This window comes from Musa acuminata, chromosome BXJ1-11 (assembly GCF_036884655.1).
Source record: "Musa acuminata AAA Group cultivar baxijiao chromosome BXJ1-11, Cavendish_Baxijiao_AAA, whole genome shotgun sequence".
Lineage (NCBI taxonomy): Eukaryota > Viridiplantae > Streptophyta > Magnoliopsida > Zingiberales > Musaceae > Musa > Musa acuminata.
The window spans coordinates 29,443,829-29,462,847 of record NC_088337.1 but is presented as its reverse complement, the minus strand read 5'-3'; the positions used below and the strand labels follow the sequence as shown (position 1 = coordinate 29,462,847).

At 37.2% G+C, this 19,019-nt stretch overlaps 2 protein-coding genes across 10 annotated transcripts in view; both read right to left on the bottom strand.

The window, feature by feature from the left end:
- Window positions 1–80: 80 nt before the first annotated feature.
- Window positions 81–3,919, bottom strand: LOC135584447 (transcription initiation factor TFIID subunit 14b-like). The gene is made up of 6 exons (XM_065090682.1): window positions 3,703–3,919; window positions 1,761–1,843; window positions 1,384–1,605; window positions 1,124–1,311; window positions 927–1,048; window positions 81–397 (listed from the first exon to the last, which is right to left on the bottom strand). Exons 1-6 carry the CDS (start codon window positions 3,703–3,705, stop codon window positions 311–313), a joined length of 705 nt encoding a protein of 234 aa, XP_064946754.1. The 5' UTR covers window positions 3,706–3,919; the 3' UTR covers window positions 81–310.
- A 2,607-nt stretch (window positions 3,920–6,526) lies between these two features.
- LOC103971955 (DNA polymerase zeta catalytic subunit) overlaps window positions 6,527–19,019 on the bottom strand; it is a 33,064-nt gene continuing 20,571 nt past the window's right edge. For 7 of the 9 annotated variants that reach the window (XM_065090674.1, XM_065090672.1, XM_065090673.1 and 4 more), the window contains 8 exons: window positions 17,069–17,651; window positions 16,002–16,148; window positions 14,268–14,543; window positions 11,438–11,545; window positions 8,392–8,597; window positions 8,003–8,306; window positions 7,231–7,896; window positions 6,527–6,910 (listed from right to left, as the gene is read on the bottom strand). In XM_065090674.1, coding sequence (XP_064946746.1) covers window positions 6,737–6,910; window positions 7,231–7,896; window positions 8,003–8,306; window positions 8,392–8,597; window positions 11,438–11,545; window positions 14,268–14,543; window positions 16,002–16,148; window positions 17,069–17,651 — 2,464 coding nt within the window. In that variant the 3' untranslated portion in view covers window positions 6,527–6,736. The remainder of the gene's footprint in view (window positions 6,911–7,230; window positions 7,897–8,002; window positions 8,307–8,391; window positions 8,598–11,437; window positions 11,546–14,267; window positions 14,544–16,001; window positions 16,149–17,068; window positions 17,652–19,019) is intronic. The other 2 variants (XM_065090676.1, XM_065090675.1) reach the window with 2 other exon arrangements.

The window sequence follows — 19,019 nt, the reverse complement described above, 5'->3', positions numbered from 1 at the left end:
GTGATAAATAGAAGCGAGGCGATAATACCTTTTCGGTGATTGCTGCAGAATCTCTTTCCACCCAGTATCTGTTTCGATTGGCAAATCAAGTACTTGAGACATGTTTGAGTTATACAGAAAGCTCGGTTAAGGCCATACACTCATCAAGTATACAACAAAACCAGGTCTCTTACAAAACCAGGCTATTTGGGAGTAGTAGTAGTAGTAGTAGGGCAGCCATTGAGTTCTAGTGGTCGCTATTACCTACAATTTAGATTCATTTATATCATCTAAAAGTTCCTACCTCACTGAAGAGCATGGTGGAAGAGATCTATTGTCCCAAAGCAGCTTTGGACAGTTGAGGCAGGCCATCAATCATGCTCAACTGTCTCCTGAGCTTTCCTACGTGGCCCTGTACCTGTAACCGTGATAACATACTCGCATAAGTGATGATTCCAAGGAAGAGAAACCGATTAGCCTATCCTAATTACCTGGATTTGACTCAATCAGACATCAACCAAATGACTTCCTTTTTGTTCTTTTCAACCAAATGATTCACAATGGATCTTTAAGACATATTTACTCAGTATTCATCTAAAAATAACAAAAAGAATTGTACCGTATCAATTATTACTGACCCGTACCAGTACCAACACGTGCCACGAGAGCATATCAGCATCATACTAATCCATCTGAACACTGGTACAATTACCAGATCCAAATTTTAATCCTTGCTTCAGAAAAGTATGTACTTTCTAATCGTGAAGGCATTTATACTCTTGAAAATCATAAATAAGATCATGTATTAATAACAAGTACATAAGCCCTTCTTCAAAATGCCTGCCTTCATGAAAAACTATTTTAAGCTAACACGGACATTCAATGTCAAAATAATGGATGGAAGAGTGAACTATGCAAAGATGAATAATGAGGGGCTTTATTCTCACATATTGACGAGCAGCTGCAAGTTTCAATAGCTCGTCTGCCTCTGAGAAGTTCATAAACCACTGATTTAGTGGATGGTCCTTGGTATCACCTCTTTTCTTCTCATTGATATTATTAACAGGACCTACAGAAAAAAGTGGTAACTTTGAAACCATAAATAGCATGACAAAGAAGGCCAAAGAACAGAATGAAACTATACCAGGAGGTGGCAAGTTTAAGCCAGAAGGTAGCCTTGGAACAATTGCAGCAGGATGATTCTGGACCCGTGCAAACAACGCTTCTGTAGGCTCAGAGAAAACAATTTCATCATATATCTCCACAACGACGGGTTTTTTGATTGACTGGGGTCCATTTTCATCCTCAGGAAACAATTTTAGCTGGTGATATCTGTAAACAATTATTACATGTCATTTACTTAGCAGGCTAGACATAAAAATAAATGTTTCTGCAAGGACTTACAGGTCCAGTTGTTTGTCACATACATCACTGTGGAAGAAGAGTCTAATAGCTATTTCAAATTCACCCCATCCAGACTCTGAAAGTTCAAAAGGTGCTGATTCTACAACCCTAGTTGGATTGTTGAAACTAGGGTGCAGTTGAAATACAGCACGCTTAACTATGACACCCAAATCCTCATTTGTTGCCCCACGAACATAAACAGTCCATTTGTGTGAATTGTACCTACAAGATCCAATAGAGTTAACTTTAGATGTTATGAAACTCAGATGCAACATGGCATATTTATCATGTATAATGATGAATTTCCTAGAAGACAAGCTGCAGCAGAAGCAACAGCTAAAAGAAAAGAAATTATTATAAGTACAAAAAAGACTTACTCGCTTGCCTTTTTACCAAGCCAAAATGCTATAGTTCCATAGACAATTGGAAAGCTAATTTCCACATCTTTTAGCCTTCTGGTCTGAGCTTGCAGAAAAGCACAACCAAGATAATCAAGTCAATATTAAAAAACTGCATACTCAAGTCATCACAGCAGATAAGAGTACAGCAGAAGTTACATGATTAGTGTTGTATGGTTGTAGAGACCGGAAAAGTTCTTAATTTGTCATTCAGGTTTCTTGGGTCAACTTTTTTTCTGTGCAAGATAAATCTAATCATCTACCTCCATTTTCTAAAGCATAATTGGTCCAAATTTCGCTTCATTTAGCATGTTAACCAGTTCATGCGTTGAAATAATTCAGCAGTCTCATCACTGGCTATTAAAATAACTGAGAACATTGAGAAAATGCATATTGATAAAGCAGAAAAATGGCTTCTAAGAAAAGATAAACAAAGGATGAATATATCTTTTTGTTTAAATCGATAAGAATGACAAAGCCACCCTCAAATCTCAATCATAAAATTCATGGACCAGAGCTATAGAGGTTGTTTTCGTGTATGATAAGTCGATAACATGCCTATAATCCCAAAGATGTAAAGACCATTATGTAAGGTTCCAACGAAGGGGGATCCTCATTGGTCTTGATAGTACCCTCCCAATTATATTTATGTTTTTCTTTTCATTTTAGTGACATTTAAGCTATTTTCTTTGTCACCTTGATCCTGCCAATCTGATCCAATCAATCCCGATGATCTTAATTGAATCATCCTAAGGCTATTCTGATACTAATACTGATCTTTCAAACTATATGGATAAAGCTAATAGAAACATGAAGTGTGAAAAATCAAGAAGGCCTAATTCAACATTTGTACTGGTGAATTATTGATTAAGATAATAGTAATATTTACATTGATATATGATCTTAAAATTGAATGTTAATTATGATTTTGGACATTACCAATCCTACATATAGAAATCATTACAAGGCCCCACACCATGATTTGGATTATTGTTGTTCTCTCTTTGGATTGAGAAAGTTTCTTAGTTTATAGTAATCCTAATCGATAGCTATCTGAGGGTACTATTCCTCCTTGAACAGAGGTAGTACTTGTTAGATGTGTAATTTTAACAAATCTAGGTTTCTGGTCCATACAAAAGGACACATTCATGATTATTCACTGTCTACTTCATATTTATATCTCACCAGTACTACAACTCACAAAAACCATCATGACGAATCATGATTTACATCAGGGTTCTCAATTTCAATGTGTACCGTCCAGTACGGACAGTACATATTAGTCCGAGAGGATATCAATACGCGGACCGCCCTCTACCGAGCAGTAACAATGTTTGGACCCTGTATCGAGTGATATGGGATCTGTACCGAGCCGTACTGGTCAAAATATGACTGTTACTGATACCTCAGATTTTGATCTTTACCGAGGTGTACCAGTTGGTGTGCACCCCGGAATTCGATCGAGGCATACCAATCGATACGGCCCGGTACTTTTCGACCATTACCTTCAAATATTTTTGGAGGTTTTTTAGTTCTTTTCGGGTGTATTGTCGGTAAACCTCGGTACATACCTACCGAACAGGGCTCTGTGAACCGGTATGGACCGAAGTTGATAACCTTGATTTTTACACTATGCCAAGACACTCACAGATCTCGCCATGATGACGCACTCATGAACATAGACGAGAAGAACAAGGAGTGCAAATAAAGATACTAAACAACTCCTTTAAACGATAGAGTGCAAATCAAGGAGCGTCAACGAAGATCCTTCCAAAACCATTCAAACACATGCAGGCAAGATAGGAAGAAAGAACACAAAAATAAAACAACTCTATAGACTCCAGATCAACGGATTAGCACGACATTGAGACATTCAATCATAATCGGAAGGGAAATGAAGACAACTTGGAATGAAGCAGACCATTTTTTGTTTTCCCTCGATCTTCCGCGGATTTCAGCCTTTCTCCTCCGTGAAGCGTCAGAGAGACCCTCTGATTCACGACGAAGGTGCGGAGGGCGAGAAGGAAACCCTCGCGAACGGACCACCGTCTTTGTAGGGAGAAAGGCGACGGAAGGGAGAGATCGGGAAGAGGGTTGGGCGAAGATAGTTGACAAGAACGATCGACGGGTCGAGGGCTTTGAGGAATTTAACGGGTGGCACTCTCCGTCCGGTGTGGCATCTTATAGGTACGTCGATGGTTCGGTTCGTTTGGGTTCGGTTGGGTTGAGAGACGGTCTATTGGAGGTGGTTCCGAACCGTAGCGAGAGATGGATACGTGAACAAGCATTTGCATAGTATTCTCCATTAATTGTACACTTAAACACTGATAATGTGTTTTTACATTATTTTTAGCATGCATAACAACTTAATTGCACTCGAAGATTTGATCATGTGAATTATTTATTAGCTAACTTGCTTGATCAAGACTCGTTTGTCAATTTTAGGATCTGATTTTTTAGATCATGTTTTATAAAAAAAATTAATTCTTTTGTCCTTGCTATAATAATAAAATGAAGTGATTTTATTTTTCTTAAAAGAAATCAATTGCAAGCATTTGGTTGCATGCAATTAAATTACTTGTGACATCAATACACGAAGCAAATTGGCTCCTAATTTCTCTGGTTTTGATTTTTCGATTCACTCCAACGTTAAGTTGAGTCTTTTATTCATTTAAACAGTGATATATATATATATATATATATATATATATATATATATATATATATATATATATATATATTCTTTTGGGAAAAAAAAAAGAAACATATGGTTCCACAATCATACTCCACTATCATAAGTTTAAGAGTAATTCATAATCTTTATAATTATGAAAATAAAATATCTGACTCAATTTCCTCTATAGCGTTCATTTCCCCTAACACTATCGATTTTATCGACGAAAGTATAAAAAATATGGGTTAAAAATAATTTTAATATTTTAATTATGTTTTCGATGATGGTGGATGACGACGTCACTAGGGGCTACGATAATTGCGTCAGCGTCAATAAAGATATAGAGCGATGAAAGGACGGTAGTCTACTATGAGCTGAACATGGCCTTTATTGGGATTGCAATGCATCCCTCCATGGTGCCAACTTTCTCATGGCTCGTCACGTCTGCTAGGTCACCTGTGCTACTTGCCACTTCCTCGATGGTTGTTGCATCTCCAACACAGGTTCGTGATAGGTTCACCCCCTCCGCGCTTCCTGTGATCCTAATCCTGTTGCGTCTCCTTCGCACTCAGTGGTCTCCTTATCCTCTAGCTCTTGTCCACTTCTGAGTCTACGATGGTGTGAGGTGGTTGAGAAGAGGGTAGAGGCCGTCCTATTAGGCTATAATCGAAGGATGGGGTTGTAGAGCGAACGAGGTGCATGAAAGCGATGACCCGCATAGTTGGCCTACACTAGGAATCAACTGCGCCCCTACCACTACGAGTGTCCCTCGCAACCGCTTTATGGTTTGCCATCAAGCTCTAAGAGTATGATGCGATAGCAGAAAGGGATAGTCGGGTGACGCTCCGCCAATTGGATGTGTGCTCTGGAGTGCTTATGAGGCTAATTATCGTTGTCGTGTCATGGATCGCCCAGGTCGCCGAGTGCAAATTCGTAGTGGCAGGGTTGTCACTTCCATGCATAGTTATCCACTCAACAACCCCATCCTCTACCCTCCACCCTCTCCTTAACCACCTTGCGCCACTGTTTCGTGATCATCCACCGAGGATCTCTGGGCTTCATCGTTTAAGGTAACGTCATGGACTCGAAGGTGGAGAGGCAAGAGCTAGAGGACGAAGAGGCCACATAGTGCTAAGGAGCGGCAGCAAGATCAGGATCGTAGGAAGCGTAGAAGGGACAAACTCGTTATAGACTTGCACCGAAGACGTAATAGCTATCATCAAGGGAGTGGTAAGCACACAGGTGACCTGGCAGACGTGATGAGCCACAAAGAAGTTGGCGTTGTGAATGGACACGTCGCAGGCCCAACAAAAGGCCACATCGGACTCATAGTAAACCGTCGCCCGACTCATAGTAAACCGTTGCCCTTTCGCCACTCTACATCAGCATCAAGGTCTCTTTGCATCTACGTCAATACCAATGTAGTTGTTGTGGCCCCCCAATGATTTCATCATCCACTATCACAAAAAACGTAACTGAAACGTTGAAATTATATTTTTTCTCATCGTTTTTGTGCTTCCGTCGATCAAACCGACTACATTATAATAAATGAAGCTAGATGTTTAATTTTTATAACTACAAGAATTCTAATATAAATTTTTTAAGTTTAAAAATAAAAATACTAAAAAGATAAATAATTAACCTCAATCTTTTAACTAGTTGTCCAAATGCCATCCCATAATCCATGACATAATTTTGGCATGCTTGATATAAAATCAATATTAAATAATAAGCACTCTCGATGTTCTATCTAGTCTTTTATATTGTGGGTACAAATCTGAGTTAAAATTCCGGTTTTTCTCTGCTCTTAGAAAAGCAGAAATGGCCAGCCAATCTTGATAGCCGCTCATTAAAAAAAACAACTTGCAGCAACACAGGAATATGTACTACGCATGAGCCCGCCAGTGCAGAATCTCGAAAGAATTAATCCTCGCAAACTAACAGGTTATTTCATATGACATGGGTCCTGATCACTCATATCACAAGGACCATTCTTACTTTGCTGTCAAGGCTCCACTCCGAAGACGTGATGCTGCATATTCGGCAAAATAACTGCAAGAGATGCAATATCTGATCATCATGTCTTATCACCTATTATGCTTTGACACTATTGCCAAAAAAGAACAACATATTTCGCTACATATTTTACATAAAATTTCTTTTCAGAAAAAAACAATGGTGAGGAACAACCCCATCCTGTTCTTGCCACAAAAAGAAAAAGGCTATAGAAGGCATAATAATATACACCTATGCTACAACCGTTACAACATTAAATTAAAGGCTAGAACCATTCGGCCGTGCAAATGGGATACAGTCCTGCTTCTGTTGCAACTATGGAATTGGCTTGCAATTCCTTCTGAACTTTTTGCCTCTCATAAAAGACTGAACATGCAAGAGAATTGCACTGCACTCCACTTCCTGGGTTGTAATCACCACCACCACAATGCCTGCATATCTACAAAAGCAAAGAATGGCAATTAGTTCTAACAGAATAGCACAAAAATCTGCTAATGAATATTAGTAACATTTACAGTCAATTATCACATGATACACAACTGAAAATTACATAAAACAATATATCGAAAAGGTCCCAGTATCGTAAAATGAATACATGAACAATAATAATGGGGATTTTTGCACATCTCTGTGGTTTGATAGTTACAGCCAGTAGTCTTATTTTACCAAGCCAGATGCACGATTCATTTCATCCACTCAAGCGAATCGTGATTTTGAAATAAAAGATTCAAAGGCAACAAAAGTTAAGAGAAAACTTACAGCAACTAAATGTTGAATGTCTCTTTCCAATCTTGAAGTTTTACTGACTAGAGCTGTTGCAACAAATGGTTTCTTTTCGGAGCATACATCACATAGAAATTTTGATCTCTGGACCAAGTCACCACAAAGGATACAATGTTTTGAGGAGTAATAGGTATCTATTCTACTTCTTTTCACCTGTGCTTTCCTAGATGTTCCTGGTCCATTGTAATCAAAATCATGTGAAGACCCAAATTGAGAGGCATAAAAGCGAGCCAATATTGGTCTGACAGGACGAGGCACTTCCAAAAACCACTGGTTCAGGTCAGCACGAAGAAGTCCAAGTACTCGCTGCAGTGCAGGAATGATCTGTTTCTTGATATAATAATGATCATTCAACCTATATGGAGAATTGACTTCAAGAAGATCATGTGGATCAACAACCATGTCCATAAGACGAGCTCCAGGTTCTCCATAAACTACAACATATGGCACACGCTCTCCATAGTGTGGCTCTGCTCGGGGATCTGCATTCATTGCTTTGATAGCAACAATTGCTGCTGGTGGAAGGGAAGACATTCGAGTACTGTAGCTACCCAGGTGTACCTCCTTAGCAAAAACAAAGTCCTGGAGAGACACTCTTCCAGATAATATTCGGGTCCATTGACGCTGCAGATAGGATTTTACCTTACACAATAAATGGCTTTTAAAATTAGATATGGTACCAAATTTGGAGGCATTAGATCCATGCATAGAGTTAGAGAACCATAAAAAGTTAAATTAGAAATCTTACTCTTGATATATCTCGATGCTCAAAAATCAATCTTATAGACTTCTCCAGTGTCTTTGCAACAGCTGGGCATGTGTCTCTCCGCACGGTTTCTATACCTTTTGCATCAAATTTTGGTATTGCCTGATCAGGACTTTCATAGCTATAACCAACATACCGCTTCTTGGTGAGAAGAAAACAAGGCTGATAAACCTTTTCCAATTTCAAAGTCACTGGATCTGGGTTCATCGAAGTTACTGCAGATGCAATTTCATTTCCTATTCTAAATGCTGCTTCCAAATTGCGCCCTTTTAGGAGAACAAACATGCTAGATAGAAGAAATGATTGGAAAAAAGTTAGAATTACAGAAGTTGGGCTAGAGTGGGAGAGAAAAGCGATGTCTTTGCATATACCTATCCGTATCACCATAGACAACTCTGGCTTTCCACCTAGGGTGCTCATTTACAAATGAGATAGCTGCTTCAAGTGTTCTACGACCACACTGTACAATGCTATCAGCTAGCTCTGCACAAGGCATACGACCACTAAATCCAGCAGCTGTGTAGCCATAAGTAACATTTGCTATCAGCTTTAGAGCAAGTTGCCTTGCATTATAAATCTGCAGATAAGACACAGCTAAAATTATTTTAAGAACTAGAAAACTAAATTAACTTGATCATAATATGTGATTTGGCATTAGACATTACACAAAATGAAGTTGTCAAACTGATCAAATCTGGAAAAACATCAGTTGAGGAAAGAAATGGTGATTTTAACATGAAAATCCTGTAGTCTTGCAGAATACCAAACTAAAGCAACAAAAGATTTGGATGAGGTGCAGTACTTGAACAAATGCTTGAAATTAGAATAGTGCAGTAGGAATCTACAGTGCTCATCCATTCATCTAAAATCTATAGTGTCCACGCACTTTTCCTCCTCCCTACCCCAGTTGCAGCAGCTGCCTGACTGGCCACGTGGAAACAGACAGTCATCTGAACACCCTCTTTCTATTCCCATCCTCCGAATACAACAAACTACTACTTGTCCTTTCCTTCGGAAGCAACAACTTTTCTTTGCAATCACCAACCAAGATTACCATTAAAAGAACATTTGTCCCCCTCCCCCCTCCCCCCTCCCCAAGAGGAAAAAGAAAAAAATAAAAAAGACCATCATCCCTTCCCTTGTTTATATGCAGTTCACTAGTAGCAGACATTTGTCAGATACTTGGGCTTTGGTCAGACCAATTGAGCAGATTTTAATCACAACCACTTTGTTCAAGGATCGACTTTTAGATAGAGGAAGCATGACAGTGCACAAGTGAGAGAAGAAAGGAATTTGACCAAAAGACGAGCTCAACGGGTGGAACCCACACATTGATAAAGAAAATAGACTTAAATCACTTTACAGCATTAAACCAAAAGAAAATGAACCTTAGTATCTGCGGAATTGATTGAGTCAAGGTCTAAAATCAACCAATACTGGTTTTGACAGCTTCTCAGACCAGTACAATACCTGTATATTAGATGGCATGTCTTGCATCATATGTTACCACCAGAAAAAATTAATAAAAAATGAATATCACTCATGCTGAGTCATATGGTCTTGTACTAGTTCTTGGTCAGACAAATAAATACAAGTTGATATGTATCAGTTTGTCAGTTCGACTGGTATTCAAACCTTTGAGTTAAATAAATTTACTACCAATAAAACAAGCGTTGTCAAATGGCAAACTCTATAAATTGGAGAGTGGAAGTGTCAGATAACCACTCCATGGCATAGACACCAATGGGGAACAATAGCATATAGTTCTCATCACATTGTTCCGATCTTAATCATTCTCAATCCCTAACCATTAGCCAGACTTGGCAAGAAGTAACTATGGCACTAAAGAAAATATTTTAGAGGGCCTATATTACAGTACCTGAGAAAGTAAGGTTGTAGCATACATACTAAGCAGATGCATCTATTCATTGGTATAATTTAGTATCTCATTAAGGCATTAACAATCCACATGATTCTGAACTGAATATAACACAATTGATTTATCAGATATATATGCACTTGAAGAAATTTTACCCTTCTTCATCTATTTATGTCATGAATGCTCAAGCACATCATGCATCTACAATGAAATTGTTGTGTATATCACTATCACAAGAGCTTTTTAGTTTGTGGAGCATAGTGGTTAAGGATTTTAATATAACAAGTTTTATCCCCATAGTTATACCATCTGCAGGTGGATTATATCAGCATTCAACTATTGGTGTAACTATAGTTAATTCATTCATCACTACTGTATTCAACCTTCTGCAGCTAAAGTTAACAATTATAGATGATCAGGAAAGGTATTGCATTTAGTTTACTAAAGTTCAACGACTAATATATCCAATTAAATCTTAAGCCTATAACTAACAGTAACCAGGTTGAAAAAATAGCCAACAGCAATGCCAAAATTAATGGCCTATCTCACCATTGTTCAAAGTGCAAACTAACACAAAAGGTAATAAATGGTACATTGAATGATATCATAACATATTCCAATGGATAATAAAGAAGATTTCTATAGACTATCAATATTCCCTCTCAGGGTACCAACGACCACATTCACTATCTTTAAGTACTAAAGCGCCGATCATAAACTAAAATCTTGGTCTAGAACTGATATTGGTCAACTACTGAGAGTGTGATAACAATTTGGGGTGGAACCAACACTTGGTACAGGCAGGACGACCCAAATTAAAGAGAAAGACAGATAGAAGAGAGGAGGAGATGGAGTGGGAGGAGGAAGAGAAGTTGAAGGAGTTGATGGAATAATTGGCGGTGTACCAATTGGACATGATGCTGGCAGCGACACAATGACAAGGCGGTGGCAGCAGCAACATGGTGGGGAGAAGCAAGCAGCAACAACATGACTGAGAGAGAGAGAGAGAGAGAGAGAGAGAGAGAGAAGAATAAGAAGAGAGAAAAGGATAGTTATGACAGTTGACAGAAATAAAAAAAGGTACTGGTTTCGAATAGTACAATTGGACGCCGTTCTGCTTACTGCCTGTTAAGCTCAGATGATAAACTTACCGGGCTATATAGCCCACAATGTACTTAAACCAATGTACTTAAACCGTATAGTGTTTTGATTCCATATGTCCAATTTAAGGCTACTGCTCCAGATTAAAGAAATTGTAGTCCACTAATGGCTCAAGCATTGCAACTATAGTATTCCAAGTTTTGAAGCAGATTATATAGCCGTTTACAATTTCATAGTACCTGAAGCAGATGGAAGGCAAACTATAATGGCATAGCTTTACTACATCAGGTTATTATTTAATATAGAGGAAATTCCCAAATTCAATTGATAACCTGTTCTCTCACTTTATGAGTTTGAGATGTTGTCTGTATGTGAATCATCAAAGAAAAGAAATAGTAGATGCCACCAAGAACTGGTATTTAGAAGAATGACAATACCCTTTCCAGAACCTGCTGCGAAGGCTTTAATTTTTTCATTGCTTGCTTTACCATTATTCTAGTAGATAAAATTTCTTCTAGGAGACGGGGAAGCACACCTTTACGAATCTGAATCAATCAGAGAAACCACAAGAATCAAACTTATCAGTTAATTACCAGTTAAAGCAACAAACAGGCTGGAGTTCTAAACAGCAATCAAGAAGCAATAAGCAGTTTAAAAAGTATAAAACCATATATAACAGAGTATTCACATGTTAGACATGCTGTTTCCAATTCTTATGGAAAAGTCTAAATCCAGCATGTTAAAATTAAGAAATATTTTTATGCTATGCTTACAAGAACAACAAACAACATTTCAACGGACAAAATAAATTGACAAATTAACTCATATATGTTGTTATCGTTGTTGCTATGCTTACAAGAACTAAAAATTCAATTGACAAATTACCCCATAGATGCATGTTTACTATTTGCTATTTAATAGCTGTTGGTGCAATTACAAATTATCAGAAGGAGATCTAAACAACTACAGAAGGAAACTCAAACAATGTCAAGCCCTACAAACATCGACTTTGAGTTAACCACATCCATAAACCTCTAAGACAATAATGTTATCAGTCATGACTAAGGGCCCTAGAGTGACGTCTCAGTTTTAGGTTGGCTCAACACTTATCACCTTGCATCTGATTTTATGCCACCTAACACAGTAGGTAAATAACAAGCTAGGTGAAAACTGAGATGCAGACAGCCCCAGATCAGACGATATTTTAATCATGGTTTTAAATTTTGAAACCATACCCCATATTGGTCACTGGTAAAGATCTGGTATGTATTAGCATACCAACACATGATATACTGACATACTGGTCGACATTGAGAAGAGGAGAGGAGTAAAGTAGGAAAGGGTTGAAAAGGACAAGGAGGCAGTGGAGGAGAAGAGGAGTGGAGTAGAAGGAAGAGAAGGAGAAAAAGAAGAGAATGAGGAAGAGATGTATCCGGTATGAGAGTGGCAGTGAGCAGCATTTGTGAAAACGAATGAGGAGGTATTAATAAAAAGAAAAAAGCAACTGTCAAACTTTAAATAATTGAACCTAGTTAAGGCTTAGTAACGGTTCACTTACCACTCGACTCAGGCCCAGCAAGCCCAATTAATGCAGGTTACCGAGCAATAACATGGATGCCGGACTAGATTGGGTGAAATTTTAAACCATGATTCTAATAAATGACAAAAACAGACTTTACAAAATCTTGAACAAGTCAAGACTTATGTAATCTCAACCTTTTTTTCTTTCAACCTGTTTGATTGAAACAAACTTGAGACTGAAGCCCTTTTTTTCCCTTTAACCAATTTTGAATTTCCAAAGGTGAGAAAAATTGGAATCCTCATAATCTAGTGTTTGTGTGGCAGCTTTCCCTAGTACCCTGGCACTAAAGGTGATGAGAAAAAATGAAAACAAGGACGATGTTCTTGATTGGTGGCAAGTTAATCTAGAGGAATTTCCTCCCAGCATAAATAAACCGTTATTGTGGTCGAAGCATGGACCTGATTGGGTGCCGCTATCAAGAAAGGAAGTCTATCTCTTGGCAACACTCTGAGGTTATTTAAAATAGTCCAGAAACATACATTTCAGGTTCTAACTGGCATTTGATGGCAAAAATATACCATGACTTTGTTGATCACATCCTCCAGTTTACAAACTGTTTCACTTTAGTCGTAATAAGATCCTAATAAGGTATTGGTTGTAATACAATAACCACATTCATTTGTCATGCAACCCATTTATGCAAAGAATAAGAATTCTCTCTGAAAACAGATAGTTGATAGTAAATAATGTTTTACTTTCCCTGTAAATTTGAAAGGGGACCAACTCCTTCTGGGATTCATCAATGGACTTTTGCAACATATAGTGTCTGTGATGTTTACAGTTTTGTTTCCCTCCATAAATTGCCCAATATAAATGGTTATAGCATTCATTACAAAGTATAAATGCATTTATTTCATTGTTTACAAAGTTTAGGATTATTAAGATCCTAATAAGGTAATTAAACATTCTAGTGAGATTATTTGCTTTTAATATTCTTATCAAGAGGGCCCATTAGCTACAGACTTGCCGATGAAGTAGATGGGTAATACAAAGTGAACCTTTAACGAACCTACATGCCAACTTAAATGTAGGAAGGCTCTAGCTTCAGGACAGATACCAAAATCTGCCCAATATCAACCAAAGATAAAAGCTACGTCCCGGAATTGTATGATTGTTCCATAAAATATACTTCACTTCATCCTTTTCTGGACACTTTATCCATTATGCGGCTTCCATGTATTGCATGATTAGCCTTTACATTTTTTGTTCGGGATATTTGAATCATTAAGTTATTATTTCAGTATTAAGTCAAAAATAAATTTGTACCTTTTGTAACAAATCACTTCTCTAATATTCTCACCCCACATATGGATGATCACTTTAAGCAGGTAACAGCTTGCATAAACCCTGTCAGGACAATTATCAACATTGATCAAATTTGTAAGGTTTAATGCAAAACTCACTTTTGCTTAGATCACAATCAAGGATTCTTGTCTTTCTTCCTCATTCTTTGAATGAGGGATCAATGAAGTCTTATTTTGTGAAACATATCAACTTCAAACTCAATGACAGGTTTTCCCTCTGACTTAAGAAGAAATGTCTGCCAGTTCATACTTGTAGGACATTCTAAATAACAGGAAAGTTTCATTTGATTTATCCACCAGTAAAATTTCTATATAATGTAATTACCACTTTCACATCTAAGGGGAAAGAATTAGACTACATAAAAAACAGTAAAAGCTCACCTTTGAAGGGACATACATGACTCCATTTGGAGTTAGCAGAAGCTGCTCATTTAGATCCTTGAAAAAATGTGGGTCTGCTGAGTAAGAACTGACTCCAAGTACATTTGACTTTGAAGGAACAACTTTGCCCAAGCAAGTAGAAAAGCAGAGATTATATGCTATTATCATGGAGGGATAAAGAGACTGGAAATCCAGTACAACAACAGGGTCCTCATAGAAATTAGATTCTGGCTCCATTACAAGGGGTAAACACTCCATTGCAGGTTGTAAGGCCACCTGCATTAAATGATCTGGCTTCAACACATCATTCATATAACATTATTTTAAACATATGATAGATTGATTAGGAGAAAAGCTGAAGCACCCACTATGTATAGAAAACACGAGCAGATGTGCATCATGTGTGAAAATATTGCCTATGTGGCCACAAACGTATAAACAATCAAGTCCCAGCATAAAGCTATGCAGCCTCATCATATGGTACATTTTATATGTATGATGAAATCTGTGTGCATGCATGGCCCACATAACCATGACAATGTGATATCACACGTGAATAATATTTCCTCATTAGTATTTTTTAAACCAATACTATTGTATTCTTAGTAGAATTTATGGTCATTCATTTATAGAACTCAAATAAGAATAAATGCCATCCATTACGTATTTGATAATTTGAACTTTATTATTTTTTCAAGTATTTAACTTGAGCTACATATACAGCATGTGCTCCACATACTGCAAATGCCTTACCTGATATTTCGACCAGTTGTATATCATGGATGCTCCTCAAGACACTTGATGTGCATTGGATCTAAATTGGAAGAGAATCGAAGAATATACGGAATGCTGATGGGTTTCTTTGCTTATGTACCCTCCCAATATAATCAGGTCATACATCGACTTTGTGTCACATTCACTAATTTGTACAACCTTGTGCAACTAATATCAGTATCTACCAGAAAAATGATTTCTTATTCACTAAGGGCATTGCTTCCCACAAGGCATCAGCTGCTCTAAACACCTACTGCATTTAAAACTTACAAAAGCCAAAATTATCAGTTCAGGATGAAAATTTAAACATTATATTCTTGGCATGCCCATCCCAGTGACTAACTAAAAACAAGCCTTTTTGCACATTCTAATTAGCTTAAGTAGTATACACAACTTATGGATGAAAGAATCCAAAAACATGGGCATCATAATTTTTGTTGGTTGCCAAAGAAATGTTTAAGAGACCAAAAAGTCAGTTTTACATTTTGAAACTCAAGTTCCATAGTGACTTTAGAAATGCACATACCCTATAATCAACCAAGTTTACTTATCTCTAGCTATTCCGTTCAAAGTTGTCGCTGTTGGCTACTCACTTTTGAAATGTTTCAATTTAATTACACTTTATGAAACTGCTATCCCAGGCTCCTTAGACTCTATTGAGGTAATTTTCTTAATCTATAGAAGGAAAATTAGTTAATTAAGGATTTAACTTTGATCACTGGTGCTGTATTAGTCACCGTTCATCATCATTTAGTTCATTGTAGATGAGGAACTGTCACCAAAGAATCCTTTCTAGAGCAAAACCTTTTCTTTTCTTTCTCATAAAATTATCCTCATCAAATAGGAGAAATGGCAATCAAGTATAGCAATTAATAAAGAAAGTGTACCAAATCAATAGAAAACATCAACAGGAAGAGCACTTTGGTAAATAAATAGAGTTTATAGGATTGGTCAACAGACCTGCTGATTTCCAGGAGAAATTGCAAGATAATTTTGTGTATGTGCCAACCTTAGAAGCATAGATTCAACTCGGAATTGTGATCCTCGAGAAAGGACCGAAAAAAAATCAATCCCAAAGACACGAGCAAGCTCAGAAGTTCGATTTATCTGTGACAGAAGAAAGACACATTTAATGCCCATATAGAACTCTACTATTAGATAACATAGACTTTCTTTTTGCACTAAAATTGACTTTAACTAAAATTCAGCAATACATTGTGCATTCATTCTATTGCTAACCGACAAAATGTTAAAGGTTCAAAACAAGATAAGCATACTATTTTTCTCTAATAAAAGAAGTGAAATTACAAATCAACTCAATCTGAGGGGACTTATTGCTAACATTTTGAAGGTAAGCAGAATAGAAGTCAGGCCAAACAAGTGTAATAGTGACATAGGGAAAAATGGAAACTCTGTTGCCATTAACTAGAGATGGATGACAGTTTAGTCAAAAGGCCAATCCCAAAATCACATCAACTATGAATTATACTCAAAATTAAAACACAAGTCATCTAGAAGGTAAACCTACATGTAGAATGCATTAAGTATTCATCATTAGAGGGTTTACCTACATGTAGAATGTGACAATTAATAATTCTTGATAAAAAATACATGGAGAGAGCTCTCAATCCATTTCTGAACTAAATCAAGTTGAAGTAACAGCAACGACAATAAGAAGAATCTGTGATGCTCCAACTATTCTGAATCAGATACATGGATTTTCATGCTATTTGTCTATGTACAAGGCAAAATTTTTACTACAATCAAGAGCATTTAAGCCTACTTTTAATGAAGTTCAAATAAGTCACTAATGAGAAAATGCTTTTTAAGATGTCAAAAATGTCCTTTTCGTGCAATGTGGAAATTCTGCCAACAATGAGTTACACGAAAAGATCAACAGATTAGAAAATGAACAATGGATCTTCTAAAATTTGTAATGAAGTTACTGCTATCAATAAAAAGGTATTGTCAGCCAATTGCTGTTGACTTTAAAGAAAATATGATGTGTAGAAGAGAATGATTTATACCATATCCAGATGATACATTATCTCTAGACTCAGCTTAACTCTCTCAACAAGGTAACTGATACACCGATATCTTGATTGTCCAGGGCCATTTATAAACCAATGGTTCAATACTTTGTAAGGAATTGATGGGATCTTTCTCCTTAGAACTTCTTCAGCAACAGCTTCAATAGAGTATATATTTAGCTTAACCTCAGAACGCATGAGGCGCCATACATTAAGCACAATCCTTCCGCCAACATGTATCCCACTGGAATGAGTACGGCCCCATTCATCTTGAACTACTGCAACCCGAAGACCAGCATTAGCAATTGAAGCTTCAGATATCTCAGTAAACAATTCAGAATTAGCTGGATCCCCGATTCTTTGCTTCAACTCATATGAAGGTGTCCTGGAAATGCTCTTTAGCAAATTTATACCAAGATATCCAGCTCTTTCAGCAATAAACCCCAGAGATCCACCTTGAATCTCCCATCCCATTAGGATATCTGGATCAACCGAAGATATAATCTTTACCAAGTGTTCCAGGAGGTGTTTTTCCTCATTGAATATTAATATATTGTAATCAGTTATTCCATCTTTATTTCTGTAAATAACAGACTGAGTGACATAAGAACAAAGTATCCTGATTCATTGTGTTACTGACAAAAAATGCATCATAAAAAGAGTAGGCAAACCAAGTCTTTGACCTAACACCTCTATACACAGCATAAACTATATGAATCAAGTTATGATCATAATCAATGTTATTCAAAACCTTGTCATACAAAGTGAGATCTGCTACACAGCAAAATTCCAAATCGAGAAGGGTCTGCTAAAGTATCAAACAGAGTAGTTGGTCAGTCTTCATCCAAATCTAAGCCCTTTTAACATGGTGCTGACCGCTGAATGCCGTAGAGCAAGAAAAAAGACTTGCTACACGACCTACAAATCAAAGTAGAAAGACAAATACCTTCAATAGTCACAGTTCAAGGCAAAGTATGCAATACCATACTGTACCGGTGTTTCGAGGTTGGCTCAGTACGGTACGGTAAGGGCATACCTAGCGGTACACCAGGGCGTACCGAACGATACACCAGGGTTTATCGAGTGATTTCCTCTTACTGTAGTACTGTAGTACTGCTACAGTGTAATACTGTAGTACTGTAGCATAGCTACAGTGCAACACTGTGTAGCAATAACTACAGTGTATCCCTGAGCATTCATGTATCGTAATAACTACAGTGTATTACTGTAGCACTGTAGCACTATCCGTCCGGTAGCGGGCGGTCCACGTACCGGTATGCCATTGAACCGGTACGTACCGCCCGTACCAGAAGGTACCATTCGAAATTGCATAGTTCAAACACATGAATGCTCAGTACCTTGCATAACAGGGAGAAGTGCTAAATATCCAAGAATCATTTATCTATTTGGCATCTAATAATTTAATGATACAATGTGGTTAATGATTAATAACAAATAAACAGTTCAAAAGTAAAGATGAACAAGGCAATTCAGTAGTATTATAAAAGAGCCTAGCCTAGAAGCTCTCATTCTAGTCAAGCTTTAGTCCAATGCTTAATATCACTTTATTTTATGGTCTAAAATACCAGTCCGACTGATATGTATAAAATAGTATTTCATGGTTCAACCAAGCACCGGCAATAGACAATACAGCTTAATATCATTCAGTATACCACTTCTAATTTTTTCCAGTGATATTGGATGGTATAGGTCAGTATACCGCTTGTTATCTCAGCATCATAGCAGTCCATTATCAAAGAAAATAATGGATTGATATGTAAAACCTTGCTTCGTCTAAAAAAAAAACATCTTCAAATTTCTCAAATGTCCTGTTTCTATTTTATGCCCTGTTAGCTGGTCCAAATGTAATAAATATATAAACAGTGATCTCAACTTGTAAATAGTAGTAAAGTTAGGATCGATCAGTAATTAGCCCAAATGATCAATA